Here is a 27,493-nt window from a genome sequence, read left to right as displayed (position 1 = left end):
GAAATTCCTGTTTCACCCCTGCCAATACCTATAGCAATCCATCTATTGTGCATGGGAAGAAGAAATTGCAGCACAGCTCTTTCCTTCAAGGCAGCACCATGCAGAAGCCGGAGCCCGGAGGAGGTGCTGGGGCAGTTTGGGAGTGCCGTCCCTGCTCTGGCGGGATCTGCACAGAACCGATGGAGGAAAGGAGGCAAGAGCCTCCCCATCCCTCCCTGCTCCTGCCGTCCCCCTGTGCAGCCAACAGTGCAGGTGTGGAGAAGATACTGGGGTAGCAGGGAGGCACAGCCCCAGCTGGGAGCTGGCTTGCACTGAAGGAGCCAGGGGAATCATCTGCCTATTAATTAAATATGTGACTTGATGAGAGATCGGATTCATTCCCCTGGCTGGATTTTCATCTGTTTCCGGATTATCTCTGGGAAAACAATAAATGCAGCTTCTCACTAACACTTCAGTGTTTTAGTAAAAACTATTTTCAGATCCCCTTTAAAAACAAATCTATAGCCATTCTACAATAGGCAAGCACTGCTGTGTGGTTAGTAGTTGTTGTCCCTCAAACTAGTGCTGAAATCTGCCAGTATTTAAAAAAAAAAAAGTTTATGCAACCTTTTGGTGACAACCGCCTCTGTAGCACACCTGAATTCTTGTTTTCTATGAACAAGGCATAAGCCTAACTCACAGTAGGCACTGACTCGGGCATTTGCTGGCAGGAACCATGGCAAGAGCCACACAGCCTGGAAGCTGCTTCAGGGTCACGCACAAAGTCCCAGCACGGCCTGATCCTGCCTGCGCAGAACACAGTTACCCACTGGCACGGGGGCCGATGCTCGGGAGATCTCCATGAAGGAAAGCGTGAGGATTTGTGGCCGGGGAGAGGTGTTCCTGACCAGGGGACTTGCCGCATGCCGGCCCTCTCGCAGGGCACGGAGAGAGGCTGAAAGCTGGGCAGGAGCCAGTGCGGGGGGATGAGCTGCCAGCAGGTTCTCTCCTCAGCTTTCGCTGCACCTTACCTGCGCCCACGACTACCCTGCAAAGTTTCTTTGTAGAAACAGCTGCATATTCCTGAAGGCTTCAGCTGCGAGCAGGCTAGCTGCCACTGGAGTGCTTGGACGGAGTTTAAGATGCTCAGGAGGCTCAAAGGTTTCATCCTGCTGCTAAGGGAGCTGGAGGCAGGGAATTAAATTGCGAGTAGGGGGCATGCAGCCAGCGAAGGTGACAGTGGCACAGTGCTCAGTCCCTGCAAACTTGGAAACAAGCCAGAGCCAATGGCTGGATCAGGGTCACCATCCCACCGCTCTCGGGAATCATCATGTGCTGGTCCTTCTCCCCAGCATGATCCCACTACTAGAGTCTTCCTTCTACCCACACCCCTCCGCTAAGCAGAGTGCTTGCAGAATGGTTATTTTCCTTAACCCTGTATTTATCAAAGCATCTACCGGGGGCACTCACGAGGCAGAACAGGCCACCGGCACGTGGTCAAACACAGGGGCTCGGCATCCAGCGGGACGAGCTGAGGGAGATCAGTCTCGCTCCCGGCAGGCGCAGAGGAGAACATGAACCTTGGGTAAACGTGAGCAATAATCCTCCTTTCAGAGGGGTGCTCTAGCTGGGGGATTTGCATCCACTGAGCTGTTTAGCCTCCATTTTAGGTTTGAGCTCTGAGTGAATGCAAATGTCTTTAAAAAAGTCAAAGCAGAAAGGCTGCTGGATATCAGGCAAGCATTTAAATATCACGAAGCTACAAAGGAAGCGATAGCCTCACCTTGCTCCACATACAGCTCCAGTCATTTACACATCAAGTAGGTGAATTCAAGAGTGCAGAAATAGACCTGTAAATATATGGAGATTCTGCTTTTGCAGTAGTTCAAAGCACATCTACTTAGTGTACATCTGGGGGTCACACTCCACCTCACAGCTCTTGCACAGCTTTCTAAAACAAGCTGTTTCAGCTTGCTAGCGTTCCTCTAGAAGTAAAGCATGAAATACAAGTAAACACCTAACTTTTAGTTGTCACCACTTTCATCTTGCTGCTAATTACTATTGCAAATTACATACATATCCTAAAATGTCTGAATTTCGGTGCAGTACGTTCTTGCCACTTGTGTTTCTTATTTTTAAAATATATGTGACAAATATTTCCATATTTTGTATTTCTACATTCTACTGACCACGTCCAAATCTTAAGGTAGGATATTCCTGTGATCAAAATGCAACGAGGCAAACTGTAATAGAGTGAAGGCCCTCTACTCCTCTTGTAAAAGACAGATTTATGATCTTTAGAGACAAGTCTTGTTGTACATCTTGATTTTTCATCTTACCTCAGGCACACCCTTAGGACACTTCCAGCATCCCCCTTACCTCATGCTTTGTCATCAGCTCATTTTTGACTTGCGAGAATACCGTTTCTCATGATTTCTTGAGCACTGCAGGAGACAGCTGTTCTTTAAATGTTTCCCATACGAGTACCAGTCTGAGGCAACGGTGTCCAGCTTGTGAAATAGCACTTGCATTCAGAGGACAAGCTTTAGTCAAAGTAGGGATACAAAAACTTTACAGTGCCCCACGTAGTGTAGATTCAAGCTCTCCAGCCAGACTTCCCTCTAGCTGGTGCTGCAGGCATCCTCCTTACCTCAGTAAGCCATGTTATTACACGGCAGCCTTAGCTAGCCCAAATAAGAACTGAAAAGAAGGGAGCTCGCGGATGGAAATGTTAGCTTGCTGTCTAGTTCCAGCACCCAGAAGGAAAGCTGTTGTTCAGACAACTATTCAGTGTTTCAGGGAGGCAATGAGGAATTAATTATACAAGACGATACTTCAGTTTAGCACTTAACTGGATTACAGATGCTGGCGGCCTGGGGCTTTGTTGTCTCCTTGCAGGCGCTCCTTTGGCAGCAGGCTACCTTCTGCGCTAGCCCAGAAGTTCACACCTACCCCAGGCATGTCAGCCAAGTTCTTCTCTCTCCTTATTTGCCAGTCCTCGCTCACTCTATGCCCTTGGCACCCCAAACCTTTCCCTCACCACCTCCCTTATCCTCACCCAGAGCTGAACCGGCTCTTGAAGCAAATGTTCACACCCGTCTGCTCTTCTGCTGAATTTTGCTGTTTTCAGCTGCCTCATTCCTTTCTAGCTCTTACTGTTCCTTGTGGTGTATGCTGTCATTCCAGTTATATGCCTCTGCTCTATGCACTGGTCCATCCACCACCTGCCTGAAAACCTGAAGCCTCCATCCATTTCCATCTACTGCCACTAATACCAGAAAGCAGTTGCTGCGCACACCTGTGTCCTGTTCTGATCTTACTAGTCCCACTAAAACGTACCTCTCTGCAGTTACCTTTAGTGACTCACCCTTTGACAAGTTTCACTTCCTACAACGTAAATCCCCAGATGAAGGCTTCTGGCAATGTGGGTGCGCTGCCATGCTTAAACATCGCAGGATGGGCTGATGGTGAACTGGCCAATGTAAAAGAACCCAACCAAATGAGATACGGGGAGGAGCCCCAAGAAATCACCCATTTAAACAGCAGTTGACTATTAGCCTTAGGCTTCTGGAGGCTCACATTTTAATGAATGCTAGCAAAATAGGCAATCCTGAACATGTCTGCCCATACATTGTTTCTAGATGGTTTTACTGTATTTAACCTTGTCTTACTTGCAGTCAAAAAGCTGAATAACTGTGATCTGGAAGGGCTGGGCATTTGAGGAACCACAACGGACCACAGAGAGCGTTTCACAGACTGTCACATCAGTTCAGCATGAACAGTTGCAGCAACCTTAAAAAGATAAGGTTTAAAAAGAAATGCCAGCATTGGTTTAATTCGAGTGAAACCAGATGATGGCACTTCTCCTGTTTGGACCCATTTTTCCACGCTCAATGCCTATGAATTCACATTCTCCATTTCCATTTCACAATCAGATACAAACAGGGACTTTCTTGTGATGGTTGTGAAAGTTTTATTATAGAGTCTTATCAATAAATTACTTCTCTGAAAATCAACTTTTCAGAACTAAAATCTAATCTGGCAGGGTTCAATAAGTAACAAGATGAAGTCAGCCATGCAAACAAAATATTACTAAGTTACTTTAATAAAATTTTATCTCAACAACCTCAGGAAGAAGAGCGTGTCCTGGAGACTTAGACAGTTAATCTTGGATTTTTATTAATATTTCGGATTCTTTTTGTTATGCCCTAGCCTCTGGTACACAGCTGTCTTCATTTTGATGCTAGAATGGGAGAGATCTTTGGGTGCCTTTATGCCTGTGATTCTTGTCTTATTTTATAGCGCTGTAATAAAAATAGCACCATCAGTGTTCAGTGCTCGCCACAGTACATTTAAGCAACTGAAACAGAACTTCTGGAGAAACCGAGTTTATTCCTAGACAGCAACTGCTCACAAAAGGTCTAGCTCCCAAGTCTTTCAGTATGTGCCATTCATTTTCTGTTCAGCACCACTTATGAAGTTTATTAAAGTAACTTTATTGGGTTATGTTGCACACAAGAGGATATTCAGAATTCCATCTTGACCTTCACAGCAGTATCTAATACTGCCTAGAAGATAACCAACAAACATTTTTTCTTTGTATATACAATCAGGATTCTAAGCTTGCAGCTACTTATTGACAAATCCTTACCAGTTTCAGTTAAATACAAGAAAATCTAAGAACATTGAGAAATTTGAAAATAAGCATTACCATATTTTTAATGTATTTTGGATGGTTTAGCTCAACTTATTAATTACTCTTGATTTCCAGGGCTTAATTACAGACAATTTTTACAAAAGCAACATCATGTCTTAACATTAATCAAAGATAACATTTAAGATATTTTTATTGTGCAAAACTTAAGCAATAAGTCTTATTAGTACAATAAGCTGAAAAAGCAAGGGATATTTAACACAATATTCATATTCAGTGTGCAGTTTTTATCCCTACTTCCATCTTTTGATGTGGAATCTAGAATTCCCATCAGTAAGTGCAGTCTGAAAATACCAAGTTTGTTTCACCTTTTGTAATTTGGAGGAGACTCAGAATATATTTTTGCATTAGATTTTTATGCACAATTAAGACAGCTGTTTAAGTTGATAAATACAAATTAAGACACTGAAAAGGGTGAAAAAATACATACTGAAGGCATCCACCCAAATGGTGGTATGACAATAATTTACAGCTTATATTCAAAAATACAATTGATATTCTGATTTTCCATTTTGAACTCAAGATTTTAGCAAATAACCCAAATTTTGTTTAAAAATTCTGGCATCTGCTAATTGAAAAAGTAATTTAATACAAAATTTTAATTAAAATCTTTAGCTTATTAGTATTAAGTACTACCAGTCAAGGCAGTCACAAAAGACTGATGTTTACATAGCATGATATAGACAAATATCTCCTTCAGAAACAGGGAGATTATGTTTGGCTAGGAACACAATCAGAGCATTTCCTGAATGTTTTAGTTATCTTTGCCTTCCACATCATAAACATGTGCAACAATTCCTTAATTTGAGAAAAAAATGCACAGAATTCCACTCAAGATTTAAGATGGTGCTATCACTAATTCAAATTCTCTATGTATAAATGTATCAAGAACTCTTCAGTAGTCAATTTAATATTCAAAAGCAGATCAATAGTTTTATGTAAACTTGTTAAAAAACAAACCACCACATAATTTGGCTTTAAAGTGACAAAGTATTTTGCTTAATATAATTTACTAAACATGTGAAGAACTAATGTCAAACTACAATTTCAAAAAGATGCAGAGACTGGATTATCTCTGATATTGAAATACTCGATTAAAATACATAATTATATAAAGAATCTCCAAAACATGTAATTACAATTTGTTACAGTGGTATTGTTCATTCCAGTAATAATCCATCCTATAAGGAGGCTGCAATGTTAACTAAAATACACTAACCTGTTGTAGTTCCCAATTAGAGAACATCAATATTCTCCCTCTGCCTCTCTTCTGCCCTGAACTTACTAAAAAGCAGACTAGTTTTTCTACCTAAAGAAAAAGGGAATTATGCTCACTATCCAGATGGTCATTCCTTAGCCCTCATCAAAATCTTGTCAACTTATCTACAATTGTTAGTTTTAGGCTAGTAACAAATTTTGCAGTAAAGTGTTAAAATAGATGGAGTAACTAACATGCCATCTTCTGCATTTTAAATCACTGAAATCTACATATCAAAATACTTACAGAAGCATGAGTGCTGGTGACATCATTGACTCTTACAAACTGAGCCTTCCGTAACAGTTGCACAGATGGAGAAAGATGCCTTGAGATAAATGGAAATAAAATCCAACTGAAGAAAGATTTCCTAATATTGAGCCCCAATTCCTTACAAACTAACACACGTATTTCAGTGACAGACACTGCTCATTATTCGGCCCTGTCTCTCTCCCAGAATCAGCTTCATAAGCTGTTATCACTCCAATTAAAAAAAAATAAAATACACCCTGTTAAAATATTGTATATGGAGTTCTGGATTCCAAAAATAAAATGTAAAGGCAATTTCATATTCTTGCTATGAAACTTCAACTGAAAAACATGAATGATTATAAAGAAACCAAATTGCATTGTATCTATATCGATACAGTTCTGTTAGTGGAGAATTCAGCAACTTTATAAGTTCAACATGTGCAAAATTCAATTACATTTTGAAGAAAATTCCAGTTTAAAAGTTTATATATAATTTCATATATGACAGGCCAATAATCTAAAGGCCAATCTAAAACAAAGGTGTACAAAGTTTGCTTCAAATCTCCCTATACCCCCCCAAAAAGGCACTAAGTGGTTTAAGTGTGCAAATGGCTTCTTAGAAGAAACAGTGTACAAACAGAGCCTGTTTCATCAGCTCTGCATTCTTTAGTGATTTCCTAGAGAGTATTGCTATTAATGCTATCTACAGTATGACTTTCTAAAGAACAGAAGACAGTCAGTCCACAGAATCACAGATATCTTTCACTTTCTGATTGAAGTCTTCAGGTTGATCAGCATACACATAATGACCTGCACCAAGGATAGCCTAGAGGATAAAGGTGAAGAAAGAGGTCAAAATCACAAGAATGTAGTAAGCAAATAAATAAATACTGGGATATGTCAAGAACCTGACTTTTACACATTACCTACTTGATATGCTATTACTTGAAAAGACAAATGTCAAAACTGAACTGATGTCTTGCACCCAGCCTGTGTTAATGCAGTTAGCACAACTGCTGCCAGGAGGTGGTATCATACAGCCTAAAAAGGACTGTAAACATAAGGAAAAACGAAAGCGGTTTCAGCTGTTGAAGGAACTTTGCTACAGAGGAAAAGAGGGTAAAACTACTGGTTATTCAACTGCGCATCTTGTTGAAAAAAAACGCCATTCAAGCAGACACAAGTCACTGCAAAACGAACTTAGGAGAACGTGCTTTACATAGCAAACTTCTGATTCATCTTCATCCCCTTCATTCTCCACTCAAATAGTTCTGCAAGGTTGCTCTTCAGTTCCATAAGTATTTGCATTAGAGACAGCATCAAATCATTTGTATTCTCTCATTATTAAAATGATATGGAAGAGACTAAAGAAGGTACTAGGATAAATGATTAAGAACTCAGAAGCTTAAATTGCTGGGGATTTTCTAGACTTGTGGAAGCAGATTTCAACCCTCCAAATTAACGACTACTATGTTAAGCAGGGACAAGTAAAATCCAAATTATGCAATATGGGGAGGAAAACCCCAGCCTGTGACCTAAATTATTTCACAGCAACTATGTAACAAAATTAAGGGCTTAAGTAACCACACACAGGGTGGTTACCCTATTTCTATAATTTATCATTCTCTGCCAAAACTGGTAGGAAGCAAGCCATCAGCGTAGTGTACAGCAAAGGTACTTGACCTATTTTCTTTCCATTTTATAATCAGTCTGAGATTAATATTTATTTAAATCTATTTTCCCCTCCCTCCATTAAAACACTGCCTCTTAAGTCTCTAAATGAAGCCCCTAAAACGTATAGCTATGTTATTGTGTTAAAATCCCCCACAAAGTAAAAATTAATTAGAAATAAGCACACATAATAAAACCCCAGAACCTCTGTGCATTTTACCAAGGATGGCACTGCCAGTCCATGTCTCAGCCTCAGCCTCATGAGAACCCTTTCCCTCCTACTGTTTTTTGAAAGTCCCTATAATTTCTACCACTCCAATTTACCTTTTAAAATCTGTACTTGGCTTGACAAAATTTTAACCTGGAATACAATAGAGTTCTCCACAGTCTCTTCTAAAAGCCATTGACCAGACTGGAAAAATCTGCCTGAATGGTATATGCTTATCCTACCAATATATTGTACACTTCTTAACAGTGACTTTTTGTTACAACTTTCTCTCTGGTTAAGCAGTGAAGTGACACTTTCAGTCTGGATGTCAACATTTATGAAGTGTATTTTTGCTCTTTAACACATGCAAACAGTTCAATAACAATGTTTTTTCTCTGAGTTCCAGCTCTGATGTCAGCTACATCAAGATTATAAAATTTTATTTGAATGACTTGTAGTATACTATCAACATCACATACTGTACACTTCTGTCCAGATAGATCTAGACATCAGTAAGAAGACGGCTGGTGTATTCAAACATTTTACCACCTCATAGCATTGAAACATATATGCATATTCAATTATCACAGCTGGCTGATTTGACAATGCGTGAAGAATACTTTTAAATTAATTTGTTTTTATAGAAATCAACAAAAAATGCAGTGTGCACATTCACATCAAGTTGCAAGTACACACATTTTTAAATGGTAATGCCATACCTTCTAAACAAGAATGTATTGGCTAGGAAGACAACACTAAGTATTTTTTTAATGATTTAAAGACTCTTACAAGAACCTAAGCACCAGGTACAAACTACTCTCTTATCAAAGAAATGAAAGCATTATACAGACAGATTAGGACAGCTTATGAGACCCTCCTCACTATGTCATACATATATGCAGATATTAGGACTGCTGTGGTTTAAAACACAGACAAAACCACAGATACTTACCAGTGACCACAAAAACTACTTGTACTAGCACATTGTAGAGCAAAGTATTTTGTAGAGCAGAAGAACGACCTTGGCCAAAGATCTAATTGAGTTTCTAGTGCTACAGTAAGTTTCCTTCTTAGTCTGGGAACTCAATACTCTTTTGTCTACATTTTCTCTGATCTAACGCTTGTTTTCTCTCTCTCTGTTACAGAAATCAGAAGTTATTACCCCAGGCTTTAAATCAAAGGGCCAGCATTCCACAGTTGGTATAAAAAACATAGATATGGTTTAAACAAATACACACAATAAACAAACAAGTTTGCTTTAAAAGTTAACTTACTATTGTCTTCACATATGAATTTGGTCTCAGAGACTGGATAGTGCTGCCAGAATTGCCATCTATACATGAACGTGCTCCATAGACCACAGTGATAGGAATGTCTCGATCCATTTGAGGAATCCGCTGCAGCATCGGCCTTTTTGCCCATCCGTAAGGAATAGTCATGTTCTTGAAAGCTGTTTCACCACTTCAAGTCATTCAAAAGGGTAAAAACAATTAAATTTCCATTGGATCTGCCTTTTCTCTAAACTGGAGTATCTGTGCCTTTTGGTAACACAGAGTGCAATAGTACATAAGGCTGGGATTTTTTACTATTAAGAAACCTAAGTTTTCAAGATTTGCATGTAATTTTCAATAGAACCTATGTTTTTACAGTACTGAGTGATAACACTTTGTCCTGGTTTCAGCTGGGATAGAGTTAGTTTTCTTTTTAGTAGCTAGCATAGTGTTATGTTTTGGATTTAGTATGAGAATAATGTTGATAACACACTGATGTTTTCAGTTGTTGCTAAGTATTCTTTATACTAAGTCAAGGATTTTTCAGCTTCTCATGCCCAGCCAGTGAGAAGGCTGGAGGGGCACAAGAAGTTGGGAGGGGACACAGCCAGGGCAGCTGACCCAAACTGGCCACAGGGATATTCCATACCATGTGACGTCATGCCCAGTATATAAGCTGGGGGGAGTTGGCCTGGGGAGGTGGGGGCAGATCGCTGCTCAGGAACTAACTGGGCATCGGTTGGCATGTGGTGAGCAATTGCATTGTGCATCACTTGTTTTGTATATTCCAATTCTTTTATTTTTATTATTATTGTCATATTATTATCATTATCATAATTATTTTCATTTTCTTCCTTTCTGTCCTATTAAACTGTCTTTACCTCAGCCCATGAGTTTTACTTTTTTTTTCCCCCTAATTCTCTCCCCCATTCCACTGGGTGGGGGGGGGAAGTGAGCGAGCAGCTGCGTGGTGTTTAGTTGCTGGCTGGGGTTAAACCATGACACACTTAAAAAACTTTAAAAGTAAAGCATATCATTCTAAGAAATTTGTTCCAAATTAAACCACTGTAACAATTTTTTAATTAAAAATTAGTGCCCAAACTCTCAGAATCAACACACACAGGTAGGTTAGAAGAAATATTGAATTAGAATAGCTTTTACATTTTTCAGTTTCTGGAATTCAGAAAAAGTGCAATGCTATTTTTTTCTTCAATTAATACAATAAATGTTACAATTTTAAAAAAAAGCACACATACTGTTGCCACAGGCACTCAGTAAATGAAAGACAGAATTCAAAACATACACCGGGAAACTCATACTCACCTGGGGGACTGTACATTGCAGTGGTAGATATATTCAGCCACAGTGTTATCATCAAACATTGATGAATATTTTCGCTTGAAATCTGGTCTTAAACGTTGAACAAGGCTTAATCCTGTTCACACAGAAAATGCTATTACAGGAGGAATTAATATGGACAACTTTATCAGCTTGTCCAACACTTTTCTTTACAAGCCTTCAAACACGTTCCCTTGAAACTCATGATGAATTCTAAACCCAATGTCTTGTTTCACCACTTGCATGTCTTAGGAAAACATGATGGCATTACACCAAACAGGAATGAAATATAAATATTCTAAAGGATTTTATGCTGCACCAGAAGAGGGGCAGTTTAATCCCTGCTGAATACATATGGGGAACATTTGAGAAGGGCCACTGCTGCAATAGAAGAAACATGCAAAGGGGACCAGCAAAAGGGCTAAGCAGAGTACCTTTTTGCTACCAGTTTAGTCTCACATTATACCAACACTGTCTTTCTCCTTGCTGTGGCAGCACTGGGTGGGCCAAAAGCATCCCACCTTTCAGAACCAGAAGACACTGTTGAAAAAGCTGGGTTGTTTTATTTCCTCAGATGTAAGCCTGTGCTCTCCTTTTACAGAACAGTCTTCTTTTCAAGCTAGTTCATCTAACTAGTGCTTAGTTGAAAGAACAGAAGTCTATGCTGAAAAACAGGTGTAGAAATCTTGACATAAGACCGAAGAACTGCTATAAATTAAGAGATTTAACCTAGGAAAGCTGTAATCTCCATGCTCTCTTAACAGCCAAAGTGGAGAAGCTGGTCCCTTCAGGGGCCAGTTCAGGCTTTCTAAAGTTAAGCTCCTATTCTGAATCACTTCTTTAAGGAAGAAGCCTCTTCTAGTTGACCAGATGGATCTCTGGCATAAGAGCCTCACCAAGGGCTAATCTTAGTCTAAGAATATTATTCATGCCTGAAGAGATAGGCTCGCAGTTTACCAACTGAAAATAGAATCATATCATAGAATGGTTTGGGTTGGAAGGGACCTTAAAGATCATCTAGTTCCAACCCCCCTGCCATGGGCAGGGACACCTTCCACCAGACCAGGTTGCTCAAAGCCCCATCCAACCTGGCCTTGAACACTTCCAGGGATGGGGCATCTGCAACTTCTCTGGGCAACCTGTTCCAGTGTCTCACTACCCTCAAAGAACTTCTTCTTTACATCTCATCTAAATCTACCCTCTTCCAGTTTAAAGTCATTACCCCTTGTCCAATCACTACATGCCCTTGTAAAAATTGTCTCTCCAGCTTCCCCTGTAGGCCCCCTTTAGGTACTGGAAGGCTGCTCTAAGATGTCCCCGGAGCCTTCTCTTCTCCAGGCTGAACACCACGAACTCTTTCAGCCTCTCTTCATAGGAGAAGTACTCCAGCCCTCTGATCAGCTTTGTGGCCCTCCTCTGGAGATGCTCCAACAGGTCCATGTCCTTGTTATGCTGGAGGCCCCAGAGCTGACTGCAGTACTCCAGGTGGGGTCTCATGAGAGCAGAGTAGAGGGGGAGAATCACCTCCCTCGACCTGCTAGCCATGCTTCTTTTGATGCAGCCCAGGATATGGTTAGCTTTCTGGGCTGCAAATGCACATTGCTGTGTCATGTTGAGCTTCTCATCAACCAACACCCCCAAGTCCTTCTCAGCGCTGCTCTCAATCCATTCTCCGCCCAGCCTGTATCTGTGTTTGGGATTGTCCCAACCCTTGTGCAGGACCTTGCACTTGGCCTTGTTCAACTCCATGAGGTTTGCACAGGCCCACCTATCAAGCCTGTCAAGGTCCCTCTGGATGGCATCCCTTCCCTCCAGCATGTCAACCGCACCACATAGCTTGGTGTTGTCGGCAAACTGGCTGAGGGTGCACTCGATCCCACTGTCCGTGTCGCCAAAGATATTAAACAGCGCCAGTCCCAATACCGACCTCTGAGGAATGCCACTTGTCACTGGTCTCCACTCGGACATTGACATGTTGACCGCAACTCTCTGAGTGCGACCATCCAGCCAATTCCTTATCCACCAAGTTGTCCATCCGTCAACTCCATGTCTCTCCAATTTAGAGACAAGGATGTCATACAGGACAGTGTCAAATGCTTTACACAACTCCAGGTAGATGACATCCACTGCTCTCCCTTATCCACCAATGCTGTAACCCCATTGTAGGAGGCCACCAAATTTGTCAGGCACAATTTACCCTTAGTGAAGCCATGCTGGCTGTCACCAATCACCTCATTTTCCACGTGCCCTAGCATAGTTTCCAGGAGGATCTGCTCCATGCTCTTGCCAGGCACAGAGGTGAGACTGACTGGCCTGCAGCTCCCACAGTCTTCCTTTTTTCCCTTTTTAAAAATTGGGATTGTTTCCCCTTTTCCAGTCAGTGGGAACTTCATACTGTTGTTGATCTGTGCAATTATGATGATGTCACTTCTTCCCACCTACCCCTGGCCAAAGGCCTGGTACTATTTATGCAGACTTTGTCACAGTGATCTATGCTTTTGTAACCTTGAGATTAGACTATTGCAAAACGCCTTTATGTATGCTTTAAATCAATTTATAAAACTAATACAGTGCAAGAGAAAATAATTCCCTTATGAAACAGTGATTTAAGTCCTGAAGCGATGAAGATTTTGTGAACGTTCTGCAGTTTGCTCTGCTGCTTGTATTTTCTCTATAGAGAGTTCAATTGCTGGACTTATGTCTTCTTCTGTCCGTCTGTTTGTGGTTTTTTTTGAACAGAAACAATACAGCTGGCTTGGAATAAGAGTACCTGGAAGAAAGAGACTAATTCTGTGTGTTCCAGTGCCATCAGCATAGAGGCCACAGAATCCCCATTTCCAATAACTAGGGGACCGAAAGTTACTGAATTTTAGAATTCACTTTCTGTTTTGATAAAATGTGTTTTGTCTGCGGGTCCAATCACAAACCCATTCTCCTTCCCTGGGAATTTACAGGGGAGAATGAAACAAGGGGTCAAGGCACCTTAGAAAAAATTTAGGAATGAAATCACACTGCTTCATTCTCGTAATGTTTATTGAAGACACTCTCAGTTGTCTGGCTGATGTTTTCCATGGTGTCTATGGAAATGCTAAAAGAAATACTAACATTGAAGACTCTGAGTTCCACAAAAAGGGTGTGGTCACAGTGACTAAATTACTGTTGTCCTGAGGAATTTTTAGGTGTCCGGCTCTAGGAATGGAATTCACAAATCCAATCTAAGCACCAAAACCCCTATACTGTGAGCCTCCTGGGTGACTGTTCCAGTTAAGTGAAGGAAAACATGCAAATCAACTAACTGGAAACCACTCAAAGAAAAAGATCTCTCTGGATTCTGTCTCCTCTCCCAAGTTTAAGTATCTGCCTGAAGGTCTGATTAAATATCCATGTGATATTTAAGCACCATGATATCCCAAAGAACCTGGCTCACATTTAAGTGCCTCACTCATACCATTGAACAGGAGCAACTGGCTTTATAGTATAGACAGCTATGCCTGCCCAGCAGCTTAAGCATATGTGCATGTAGAAGAAAACCTGGGTTTGGTTCAGTGCCTTCATCAGGTTGGGTTGGATGCCTACCTCGCAGCACAGTGTTTAAACTTACTCTTCTCTAGAACTTCATCTGTCAAGAACTGCACATGAAGTTGATGATGGAAAACTTTTCTAACACGTGGAGAGAGAAATGGATGAAAAATTTTGAAAAGCACTGCCCTCCACAGCAACCTACAAGCGAGGTTAGGTTGGGGATACCTTGCCAAGACAGGGTCTGTTTCTGCAGCATGGTTTTGACTGCACTTACTTGCTAAGGGAGACAACTTCAGCTTTGAACTCTTCCACATGGATTGATTTATGCATGCATTTCTTATTGGATAAAAGGCATTAAATCAGTGTTTATCTCTCAATATGCTTCAGGTTGTTTTGTTAACCGAATTAGCATTTTACTTTAAAAAAAAAAAAACCTGTACAAAACATGTTGCTTGTCTGAAAAACTAATTTTGTCACACTCCTGAAAACAATCAAATAGATCAGCATATTAAAATAAATATTCTAAAATGAGATTTAGGAAACAGATGTGGTTTAAATGTAAACAAAGCCTAGAAATGTCACTAGTTTATCTTCAGACTGAATACTAAAAATAATGAAGAGGTAAGTTAATTGTAACTTGTGAGGGGCCTGAAGGATATCTTTTTTCAAGCCTCTCCAGCTGATACTCCTGTAGTACAGAGAGTAACAAACAGATAACCTCCTTCCCCTATGGAAGGAATACAAACAATGACTTTAAGATTTGATCACACCCTTCTCCCCACAGAAACTAAAACTGTAGTATTTTTGGTAATCCAAAATAGTCACCCCTACCTAGTCCTAGAATTAGGATATAATGAGTTTATCTAACATCTCATCAGTGCTTTTGAAGAAACGTAGAAATGGGAAGGATAGACTGCCACTGTAACGCAGGACACCAATGAGACCCACAAAATTTGCTAGAGTAATAAGAAAATGGCTAATGGAAAGAACCCAGTTTTAATTTAACGTTTCTAAACTTAGGCCAAAGCCCAATGAGTTTATGAGAGACTGCCTTCTAATGTTAACCAAATTTGGAAATCCTGTTTGTCCATCAAACTGCAGATGGAAGGGAAACTAAATGGACTGTGACCAGAGGCAACCAGAAAAAAACCCTCTTCACATTCATGCCTCTTTGTCAGGCTTCCCCAACAGATGTCCACGTAATCTGACTCATTGTAACTGTAGCCTACAATAACATAACGTAGCTGGCTATAAACTATCGTACTAGTATTTCTCATAGAAAGAGCTTGCCATCTTGTCCTAAAGAGTTCATCTTTCTTCAACCCCCTTCCACTTTTTCCTCCAACTCTTTTCTCTGCGGGTGATATGGGCTTGCAACAAAGCTTATCTTAATGTGATATCTGTCCCATGTTTATGTTTAACGAAAACAGAAACGGTATTTAAGAGTAGCTAAAACTCACCAAAGGGTCCTGCTATCCTCAGCCCAGCTAATGGATTAAATGGACTCAATATAGCTCCTAGTGCTTTGATCCAGATCGGAATTGGTCTCTCGTGTTCAGCATTGTCAGGCCTCTCTGGAAAACCCCATGGCTCCACTAAGATAAGATGTTTGACCCTGTTGGCAAAAAAGGTTCAGAGGTTTAGAGTACATTAATTTTTCTTCAGCTGAGTATGATGGAAATGTGCTATCTGTGGACTATGCAACCTGTTTTAGTCACTTCTATCATAGTGGCTTATTACCTAGTTTCTGATTCATCAATGGTTTTGCTTTCGATAGCTATTAGAGAGAGATTGAATTGTAACTCATCACATGTATGAACACCAGAAACTTGGAAGCTCATGTCCCAAAGAGAAACTCCGTATTCAATAGATACCCACTGTCATACACATTTGAGAAACAGGCCAGTTTTGTTTCTCTTTTTAAAAATAGCCTAAGCTACATGCTCAGTCAATATTATTTGCAGAAGCAGTTTAACTGCGAGAAAAGAAGATAATTGCATCTGTTTTATTTAAGTAAACTTCCTAAAAATCTTTCTTTTCCAAGCCATCTAAGACCTCTGTTCAAAGAAGAGATGCAGTGTATCTGAAAAATCATCTTATCAAAGTAAAATGTGAACTGAGAGAGGCAGAGTAAAATTAGCAGATGTTTTCTAAATTTATTGATTTTAGGTCATGAAAGAAACATCAGAGAGACAATTTATAACATTATTACTCAAAGGAATCTCAGTACAGAGAGCATAGTAGGAGTCTCCAACTATGAATCACTTCAGGCTGTCAGTCCCCCCCAGGCAAAAAAATCTATTTAATCTTGGTAGATTGGAATAGCCCATTTCTGTTTAATCCCATAATAACACCTACTCTAACTGTCCTAGATACTGCTGATTTCTGAAAAAGTGACTCTTAACGAAAGTTTTGCATATTTAAGGCAATTTTCCATGCAAGCTTCATCATCTTTACTTCATTCTTCATAACTTCCCTCTCTTTCAAAGCCACAAGATTTGATACTTAATACAGAAGAGTTCTTGGTGCCTAAAACAATGTCAGAAGTGATTCCAAAGGCTATTTCTGGACTATGATCAGTTGGGAAACCGAAAATCTGTGCTTGAAATGAGGGGTTGAAAAGGATTAACCTCACAAAGATGTTTCTTGGCTGTCAGCTCAGTCACGAGCATGTCTGCACACAGCACAAACACCAATGGTAAGAGAGGACAGGGTAGAATTTAACTATACAAACCAAGCAGGAGAGATTAGAGGCTAAGGAGCACAAACAATGAGGAGCCATTCAGGACAGCCACACGTTCTGTGCAGAAACTATGGCATTAAACATAAACCAGCAAACACATGAATAAAAATAAAGTAAGCTTTCTTTCGTGTTTCCTTTCTTAATAGCTTCCTTCCTATTTGGCATTTCTCCTTTTGGTAATCAAGCCTAAAACATAACCCAGGATAATGGGAAGTTGACCATGAGAATCATTCCAAAAGCAATAGTTCAGAAGTTGTAGTATTTGAAAATCATGACCCACCACCACCCGGGAATATTCTAAATAGGAACCTTTTTGGATTAGTAACCTCAGATGTCCCATGAACAACTTTGGTACAATGTAGTAAGTTAACAGATCATCTAAGCTTGGAGAAACAGCTCTACTTTCCTAACAATATGTATCCAGAATCCCTTAAGCCTCTAATGCATTGTTAGATAACCTGGCTGAAAGCTGTGCTATATTTATCACTTGATTCAATGCTGTCTTAAAAGCCCACCAGTCAATTTGCTAATTTGATGGTTTTAGTTTAATTTCAGAGAAACATTAGTAATGTGAGAGCACAAACTGAAACACCCCCAAATTAATTAACCCCAACCTAAGCAAAGAGAGGCATGACAACAAAGTGTCATTCTCAGTGTAAGACAGCAGGGGGCAGAAACAATACTCCATCCCACAGGGCTGGGATAGCCCCATTTATAGATACGTCAGAAAAAGGGGTAAGGAACTTGTAAGTGATCTAACTACAGTTAGCTAGAAGTTGGTTTATGCCCAAAAGGATAACAGGTTTACGTCCCTAGAGCAGAGGACTGCATTTCTTCACTGCAACTCCGGATTTAGACACCCGCCTACTTTCACACATCATTTCCAGCTGCATGTGCCAGGTGTGGTCCACTTGGAAAGACGCAAAGTGTTTTAGCAAAAAATGAGGTATGAATTTATTTCAAAATCTCCAAATGAGAGACAAAGGAATGTATATGGTATAAACTGATGTGAATATAAAAGAATAAGATACGTTTTGTATAATATAGAATCTGCCATACTATGTGGAAAGCTAAACTTTTATCCACAGTTTTTCGCAGGAGTCCACTATGTGTATCTAAACAAAGGCAATGTCTTTTTTTGATACAGAATGACTTCAGCTGGTGGGATCCTAGCTCACCAGGGGCTATATAACCAGACTATATAAAAAAAAGAGACAAATTATTAGTTTAAGTGAAAAAAAAAAAAGATTAGCTGTTGGCACAATGGAGTGCAGAAAATGCTGATGAAATACAATTACAAGACTGCTGCAGCTGGGTTGTTTTTCAAAGAAGAAGTATGAAGTGGCATACAGACAATTTAAATCAGTCACTAAAATAATTTTTACATCATCATGCTGGCACCAGGCCGACTTCTAGCATATAGCCGTAAATAACTTAGGGGAATTACGTTCAGAAGTTTCAATGTTATCCATAATAATGGGAAGTTTGGCAGAAACAGGCTTATTTTCCCTTCACAAACCTGTGTTTGATCAGAGATGTCACAAATCATCCATACATAAATACAATCTTGTTGTTTTGCCTTATAACTTGGCAAGGGGATACTGAACAAAAAAAGAGGTACAGAAATGTACACAGAAATGCATGTTTACCATATCTACTTATTTCTATTAATCTGGAAACAAACCATACAATTAATACTTCGGGCTTAAAATTCAGTATCAAGTTTCTTTAAATCAGCACAGTCATTTACTTAAAGATAATCTGTAAAGAGACTGATGAAATAAAATCTGTGTTAAAATCACTAGTCAAATACAGAAAAGGAATTCCTTCATTCCTTTATTTTCACATACCTTGATGGGTATTTTAATGAGTAAGCAGCAGCCAGGAATCCACCTAGGTTGTGTCCAAGTAAAATCATTTTTTCTAACCCCACCTCCTTTCTCCATTCTTCTATGGATTCCACAAACTGGTTTTCTGCTTCCTGAGCATCAGTGTCAAAGTGTGGTCTACTGCTACGTCCAAATCCCAAGAGGTCCACAGCATGAACAGGCCTGTTCTCACAGAGATCTTCAAAATTGAGAGCCCACAGTCCAACACCTCCTCCAAACCCATGCAGGAGAACAAGTGGAGTTTTATGTGAAAGGTCCGGAGAGAATGTCAGTGTCCATATTTTATTTCCATTAGATATATACACATATCGTTTATTGTATGTACTTGCAATACCTGAAGAAAGAGTGGGAAAAAATTATGTTGCTAGATGTGCCTGATAAAATATGAAGTATATTCTACAAAACCCGCTGTTTTAAATAGGAGCTCCCTTTCAAAGGGGAGAGCCTACAATCAAATATTTAAATAAGGGAACAATGAAAATCTAAATATAAACCTGTTTATTTAATTATAGTGTAAAAGCCATATTTAAAAACTTCTCTGATTATATTTAATGTAAATTTATATAAAATCTAGTGGTATCTATGAATCTTATTAAAAAACAAAGACTTACATTTTAGCATTTTGTCCTCAGCCTCTTTAAGGTGTAGCAGTGATGTGGGACACCAAGCAGGAAGCCAGCTGAATAACCATCCTAACCTACAACAGCAATAGAGAATAAAAATTTCTTGAGCAAGATGGTAATTTTTTGCACCATTTGATGCTCTGAAGACATTTCTTTTGCTGCTTTTCATAAAAGAACCCCAATTACACACCATGCAGGACAGGAGTGTGCAGTGGGAGGGAATTCACTTTCTCCTGAATTCTATAAAGTGGTGTCATAATCAGGGGTGTTCTTCAAACAGCACGCTGTTTGTCCGCTGTGTGTTCCTTATCAGAGTGTACTGTTCTATCTCCGTCAGAGCAGGCTTCTTCTAAGAACCTGGAGACATCAGCCCTCACGCCGACCCGACAAGCCTGGCACAGTCATTGGGGTTTCTACACTCCTCTCAAGTTCCCTTGGAAGTCTGCCTGCACGCACATTACCCTGCATGAACCTACTATTTCCAAAAAAAGCAATAAACCATGCACTTGCCAGCCTAACTTGAAATGATTCATATACTAGATAAATTTAAAAAGTGAAAAATACGAAGGCTTATTCTAGCAAAGCAAAAAACCAGGGCCTTCATTACCAACTTAGAAGCAAAGTCCCAGAGGAAAACAAAACAGAATTTCAATTCCCCCAACAGAAGCTGCTTTTCCAGCTGTCAGTTACTATCTTGGTAGAACTAGCTTGACCATGAGAGCAGGGGGAATGACTCAGCTAGCAGCGTTGCCTCACTGACAGTGCTTCAAAAGACACAGCAGTTGGGTACAGCTCTTCCTGGGTGTTAATTTATCCTTTGTTTTTAAGACGGAATCCTATTTTTCCCTCTCTCACCTGTTTTTGAAGTGGCTCAGACTATCTGTGCTACTGTAGGACCCCAGACCATTCCTCACAGGGAAGAGGATAAGGTCACCAAATTCACAATCAACTTTAGCACTTTTTTCCTACACTGAACTGCTTTCCAGTTAGTTATAGTATTTTCAAGACTGAACACTGCAAATACTAATTGTACAACAATTAATGTTAAAAGACCATAAGTATACTAATGTCCAATTTTTCAGGGTGTACACAACACATTGATAACAAATTACAGATCTAGCCCCCCCAAGTTCTTTACCCAAAGGACCTTCTCTCCCCTGCTTTTTAAGAGATTGAGCTACTTTAGCTGCATAACTACTTAAGTTTATGATACAACATAAAAGGTTTTCTGGGGATGCACAATGCAATCACAAGCAGCACTGTTCGGCTTCATATAAACATGTTAGGGGATATAAAGAAAAAAAACCCTAAACCATACTTGATCAAAAAGGATTAATCATCCAATCACCCATGCCCACTGCTATTCAGTAATATTTACTCCTCTGAGAAACGCACTGATGTGTGGCTGTTCTGTAAATAAGCTTCCTAAACCACCAGACTGTGGGAATCATTATAATGGTGTATTGAGGGACTGGGAAAGGATGGTTGCATGTCATTCCTTGCCATGTCCTCATGCAACCTAAGAAATGAAGGCGCTCAGCATCTTACAGGAATGGGCATCCAAGTATTTTGCTTCCACATTAATCTATGCTTTTATTTAAAAGGAAGATTTTTAAGAGGTTAAAGCTGGCACCAGCCAAAAGCAGTTTCACCAGCAAATAACTGTGAAATCTGAGTTTAAATCACTAATTGTGTCCAATGTTATGAATCACTCTGGTAAATTATTAAACAATAGCTATGTCACCACCCTCCTGAGACAAACTTTCTGCTAGTTACATGCTTAACTAGGCATTTTCATTCATAACTCCTAGGTCAGAAGCACAAAACCGAATCACTATTTCCCTCAAACCAAAACTATAGGAAATGTTTCTTCTTGGCAAAACCACTGATTCAGCAAAGGAACTTCTTTAAAGTGTTGTTTTTTTTTTTACAGAAAAGCTGCAACATGTCAACATGAAGACAGTGCGGAGATATGACCACAATGAAATACAAATGAAATCTACAGTTCACAGTCCCAGAATTTTATTTCCCAGTCTTAGGGAGACACCTGGATACTCATTAAAAATATTTAGAAAATTGTATCGGAATAAGAAAGTTATAACATAGATGCCCACTCTTTCTTTTGTTAGTTATCAGTACTGTTTATAAATACTGAGATTTTCATTCAGAAGAGACATCACATACACATAGCCTGATGAAGTCAGCAAGCTGAAACACTTAAAAACTATGTTTGCAATTCAGTCATTCTGTACTTGCTGAACTAAAAGAGAAAGTGGAGAAGGCTTTCTGTCAAAACAGTGATCACTTTCCAGAAAAGTTATTTTAGAAAGAAAATATTTAGTTACTTATATTCAAGACTTAATCCTTTGGTTTTCACCCCCTCCTTCCAAAAATTATTTACCACATTGCTAGATGTTTTCCACATGTGGAGAACAATCAACTATTTAATCTATTTGAATAATTTCTCTGATAGTTTTGGAAGAGTAGAGTGTGACTGTATAATTTCTTTTGTACATCCGTCCTAAACGTGTCTTCTAAATGCACACAAGAATGTCAATTGCTTACATGGCCTATCATTTTTATTTCTGTGATATAAAGTTAAAAGAGCTATGTAACGTCAAAAAAGAAGCAATGGACCTTTCAAGACACTGTACTCACCAGCACTGGAGATAAGATATGAAAGAAAACTAAAGATTTCCACTAGTTTCACTTTGTAAGTGAGCTACCCACCGTCAAAAGAGGCAGACCCCCATTCTGCTTTCATCACCCACCACTTCCCAAACACTCTGTTTCCATCTTTCTTTTTACAAAAAGAAAACTCAACAGTGGAACTGTATTTTGAGGCATTAAGAAATCCATTGGGCTTAGCTGCTTGCCGAATCAAAAAGCGTGAAATAAATCTGGCAACTGACAGCCCAAATTTCTATCATTTTTATACTGATTGTACACATGGACGTTATGTGCCAAATTACCAAGGCATGTAACTAGTAGTATTTAACCTGTATATTCGTTTGTGGCCATGCAGTAACATAAACCAGTGTGCACATCCATGCTAAAATAAGCAACAGTCAGTAGGGCAGAGCATGCCATAGCATGCTTCCTTGCATCTCCTATTTTGCGTCAGTTACACTTATTCACAGCCACATGAAAAAGTCTGGAGTACTGGAAGCTGGAAAAATCAGAGGCCAGCTGACCTGCTGGGTGTTCAAAGAAGTCACTCCCTCTGCCTACAGACCTCCACACTTCTAGTAACATGTCTGGGGCAGGAGACCAGAAGGTAAGGGAAAGCCCCAGAGACATGCACTGGATGGCCTTAGATATGGAGAAAGTCGAGGTGATTAGTGTGCGGCTAGAAGATTAGTAAGATCATCAGCAGCCTACGCTGATAACCAAATACAGTAATAAATAATGAAAAAAAAAAAAAAGGGACACAGGCACAGACATCTGACAACATGGAGCTGCAACGGCTATGTGCAGGGGCCAACCCACCAGCCAGGACCTAACACATTGGCTGGTTGGAGCACGTGTCCTGTTTCCCTGGGTCCCAGCATAAGGATAAAAATAAATAAATAAAATAATTATTTAAAAATAAATAATAATTACTATGTTTAGACATGTAAGGAATAAAGAATAATTGAATATCATGTAAAATGTAACTAAGGATAACACCGCTTTTCCTTAGCTGCCTGAATGTTAATTTGAATCAAGAACTTGCTGTCACAGCACAGCTTAAATTGCCCGAGGGTAACTTTCAAAGGAACTGGGAATCAAGTAGAGGCAGAGGTATAGCAAACCTGACCCACCCATCCACCTCCACTAATTACGTCAAATTGGATGAAGAAGATGGCAAATAGGTAACTTGGATACTACCATTCTGTCAGCTAAATGAATCCTGTTTAGCTTGGTGAGAATTGATTACATCCAAGACAACTGATGGATCTGTAGTCAGCTACAAATTTGACATACTCCACAAAAAGCTCATGAAAGCTTAGATAATACAGAAGAATTGAAAACATCTATTGTAGCACTGAGGTATGCACTCAAACAGCTGAATAATCTATCTAATTTCTGGCTTATAATGTGGATTTAAAAAATGACGCTCTACCGTATAAAGATGTTCAACAAGTGTTCAGCAGAAGTTGCTTATAACTCTATCTAGGAGATAAAAATGTACATGGAGCTCACTCTCACTTTTCAAGCTGACAATTTACTTACTCACATGACAGTTATATGAATGCATGGCTTACAAGAGGTATTAAGGTGAAAATCATTCAACAGAGGTTATTTTCCCACGTGCACCACCATTGTAGATCTAACTGTAATAATCTATGCAAAGCCTGTGTGGCCAAAAAGCAAAACAAAAAACCCGTAAGCAACAGAACTCCACTAAATCAGAATAAATGAAAGCAACACCATTTGCTGCATGATGATTTGTCAAAAATTGCTGACCCACCAAGACAGGACATGCAGAGATCTTTCTACAATACTGAAATATAAAAGTTGGCTTTCCACTAAGAATTTTGAAGTTAGTAAGGTAACCAAAACTCCCAATACGGACCAAGAAACAGGTGCTGAAACATGCATGTTCCCTGTCATGAAGATTATTTGGCCTTAAAAATGACATCAGTAGGGGAGCCAGAGCTCAGGGTATACAACAATTACACAATTCACAAGCAAAGGATTACTGGAATGTAACCGTTGCTCTGCACGAGCAACAGAGCTGCATATCTGTTTCTGTCTTGCTCTCCGCAAATGAACATATTTAAGATTTTTAATTGAATTTGTGAAGACAATGTGGCAAACTACCAACGTTTTAGCTACGGAACAAGCTCAAAAACTTAAAATGCTGAAACACTGAGTGAACTCACTGGTGAACCATTTCAAGCTTTACCCTTTACCCTTAAAACTTATTAGAATCAAGCTGATCTTTCAAAAACCCTAACCCTCTCCTCTCCTGACTCTCAGAATTAATTCCAGGTATTTATAAGGAAGAAAATAAAATCAAATTAATGCAGGGAATTTGTTGTACTGTTTCTGCCCAGCACCAAGAGGAATGGCATCGTGATTTTCAGGGTCATCCACCTGGTATGGCAGTTACGAACATCCATCAATTTGAGCTAGCCTCAAATTAAGAGAATCTTGCACTGTAACAGAAAAACAAGGGTAAGCTAATAGAAAGACAGCTCAGGCTCTCCCATCTTGCTTCCGCATAAAGTATTTCTGAAGTACTGTGCAAGCAAAGGAATTCAGAACTGCCGATGTGTTGAAATCTAAATATGATAAGCATCATAAGGCTTACTATTCTAAGGTCTCACGTAACCCCATCACATAAAAACACTTAAGCATTGTACTTCAATGGAACTAGTCATATATTTAAGTGTTCCGCTGAACTGAGTTTAGAGTGCTCAGCGTTTTATCAAAACAAACCCTAAGTACTTAAATATTATCATTAATCCACAAGTAACACTCAAAAGAGATCAATAATTTAAAGAATGGAGCAACCACCTGCAGGGAAAAGCAACTCACTCAGCCCTTTCAATTGTTACAGAAATACTAAGAATGGGCAAACCAGAAGGAGTGAAAAGGAGCATCAGGTATTCATAACACATGAAGTCAACACATCAAATTTAGGGCAAACTGCCAATTTTAAAAGAAAAACTGTTTTACTATAAAGATCTAAGGACACTTTCTAGTTAACATAGGATTTTGTATGGATGGATGCTTAAGTGAAATAACTAGAGATACACTTCTACCCTTTTCATTATCTTTTTTTCTTTTATCTTTTTTTTTTTTTTTTTTAAAAGGAACAGCAGGAATAAGTCTGTCTACTGAATGTTTTCTGCATTTTCCTCAGCATCAGCAGTAGGCTACTTTTGTGTACAAAGCCTAAGAGGTAAGTAGGATGTGGTTTCTTCCATCCTTAACAGCATCAAGTTTTCAGAGCAAATTCTACTTTTGGTTACTAAATTTCAAGTTTACAGGTAATGACCTGAAACAATACAAAGCAAAAGAAACAGTCAAGGATAACAGAATCAAATAGGACTTTGTGTGTCAAAATGTCAGAGAAAAGTAGCAGGTTTACATCTGGCTAGTTTATGTCCAAGATAGAGTTAAGTTATAATAAACTTTTCCTTTCCCATTTCATTAATTTAAAGGCCTGCAACACCAGCATACTGAGTGCTGTTTACGTGACTGATTATGGCAAGAATTAATGCTTTTTAATTAACACTTACTAGCAACACTACCATTACAAAACCCCCTACTATTTAAGTAAAGAAATTTTTTTTTTTCCAGCATTCACTATACCCGAGTTCCATCTTGTTCTCTGTTTACTCCCAGGAGAATTTCCCTTGCATGTAGATTGTTTAACAAATCACTGGGGGAAAAAAAGTACTTTGGAGAAAAATGCAATAAACCTATTTCACCTAGTGTGTGAAAGAACAATAAAACATGTTTCTAAAACTCCAATAAATTGAAAAGTAAACTTGAGGAGATACAGAGGTGGCAACTATTTTCAACTCAAGAAACTTTTAAAATTATTATATATTGGAACTGCATATCTCTGAATCAAATTTGATAACATTTTTCTGTTTGATAACACAATTTTAAATGACTAATAGTGATAAGAAATTTAAAACACATAAGGTACTACCACTAAAATTAGGATGTCAATCATTGTGGATTTATTTTTATGAACATTTTCAAGTCCTCCTATACGGTTTCAGACAAGCAAGCAGTCTCTCTAGCATCAACAACTGTAATCATTTAAAATCCAAGAAAATTACACATCCAAGCTTAGTACTAGTTTAAAGCAGAAATCTTGCTATGAGAGGGAAAGTTGGGGTGGAGAAAGTTTTAATGTAAAGAAGTAAATAAAATACATTCTTAAAGACCAAGATAAATGCTCCTTCTGTCCAAAGAATATATAAGAATATAATGGTGAGATTTTCTTAATTATAAAATAAAGTAAAAACTGTAAGGCAAAGCACATTTAATTGGAAATGACAGAATGCATTACTGATTAGCACAAAAGAGGACTCAAATTTCCTAATTAAATTTGGAAAATTTAGGAAATTAGGAAAATATGTTTATCACATGAAAGCAACACGCTCTGCATGAAACTGAGAACAAAATGCAGCAAACATATATTAGACTTAAACTTTTGACAAAAGTAGTTGACTGCAGTTAATATTCAGTGTTAGCTTGTTAAGTCAAGGAAAGCCAATTTTTAAAATGAGAAAGATAAAACACACAGAGAAGTCCATGTGTTAGACCAACTTGGAGAAGCACCCTACTTAAGCGTTTTTATTCCTGCTGGTGTCAGTATGCAGTAAACTGGGTGATGTAACGCCTGAATCTCAGGCCATCCTCACTACCAGCAGATCAGATCAGATCTAAAAGCTTACTATTCCCTCCATTTTCCCAACTCAACTATTTTGTGGATGCTTTCTCTATCAGACTTGTGAAATGATTCAGCTTTAAAAGAAACTACGTTTTAAACCAGATTAATTACGGAGATCCAGCTACAGTGAAGCCAAACAGTTAACCAGCAGACCTATGGACTAACAAGATGGAAAAAAGACCAGCAAGGCAAGGTGGAGGACGGGCAGCTTTTAAGTCAGAGCTGCCATTTACAGACAGTAACATATAATCATGACCTCAGTCAGGGCAGGGATGTCTTGGGAACAATGCTCAGGATACGGTTTCATGAGAACTTTAAGAGCATAACCAATTTTAGGAGTCCTTGTAGTTCTTCATTCCTGTCGCCAAAGTGCAGCATGTTCTTTAGGGCTTCAGTTTTCTGAGAATAATGAATACAGTCAGAATAATTCAAGCATCCACAATCTATGTATAGTAAGTGTTATTGCAAAGGCTCTATATCCAGGGGAGGAGCTTCTGCATGTACAGTAGATGGAGTAACCACAACAACAGTTTGAATGAGATGTTCCTAGGACAAAAAAATAGGCTCTGGCAGTTGCAGAAAAACATCAGGAGAAGAAAAATATTCCATGTTCCAGTTCATAATCA

At 39.2% G+C, this 27,493-nt stretch overlaps 1 protein-coding gene across 3 annotated transcripts; it reads right to left on the bottom strand.

Annotated features, from left to right (window-relative positions):
* Window positions 1–1,789: 1,789 nt before the first annotated feature.
* ABHD5 (abhydrolase domain containing 5) lies at window positions 1,790–27,259 on the bottom strand. 3 transcript variants are annotated; one of them, XR_774037.1, is made up of 8 exons: window positions 27,101–27,259; window positions 19,454–19,539; window positions 18,804–19,176; window positions 15,671–15,825; window positions 10,674–10,785; window positions 9,354–9,540; window positions 6,198–7,026; window positions 1,790–1,829 (listed from the first exon to the last, which is right to left on the bottom strand). XR_774037.1 is itself a non-coding variant. In XM_010562400.1 (7 exons), exons 1-7 carry the CDS (start codon window positions 27,172–27,174, stop codon window positions 6,937–6,939), a joined length of 1,077 nt encoding a protein of 358 aa, XP_010560702.1. In that variant the 5' UTR covers window positions 27,175–27,259; the 3' UTR covers window positions 4,035–6,936. The 3 variants fall into 3 exon arrangements, 2 of the variants coding, with proteins under 2 accessions (XP_010560702.1, XP_010560703.1); XM_010562400.1 differs by lacking the exon at window positions 1,790–1,829 and having other exon boundaries at window positions 4,035–7,026; XM_010562401.1 differs by lacking the exon at window positions 1,790–1,829 and having other exon boundaries at window positions 4,035–7,026; window positions 27,124–27,259.
* Between the last annotated feature and the right edge of the window lie 234 nt (window positions 27,260–27,493).

This window comes from Haliaeetus leucocephalus, unplaced genomic scaffold (genome assembly GCF_000737465.1).
Source record: "Haliaeetus leucocephalus isolate CR32 unplaced genomic scaffold, Haliaeetus_leucocephalus-4.0 Scaffold159, whole genome shotgun sequence".
Classification (NCBI taxonomy): Eukaryota; Metazoa; Chordata; class Aves; order Accipitriformes; family Accipitridae; genus Haliaeetus; species Haliaeetus leucocephalus.
This window is presented reverse-complemented; position numbering and strand designations above follow the sequence as displayed.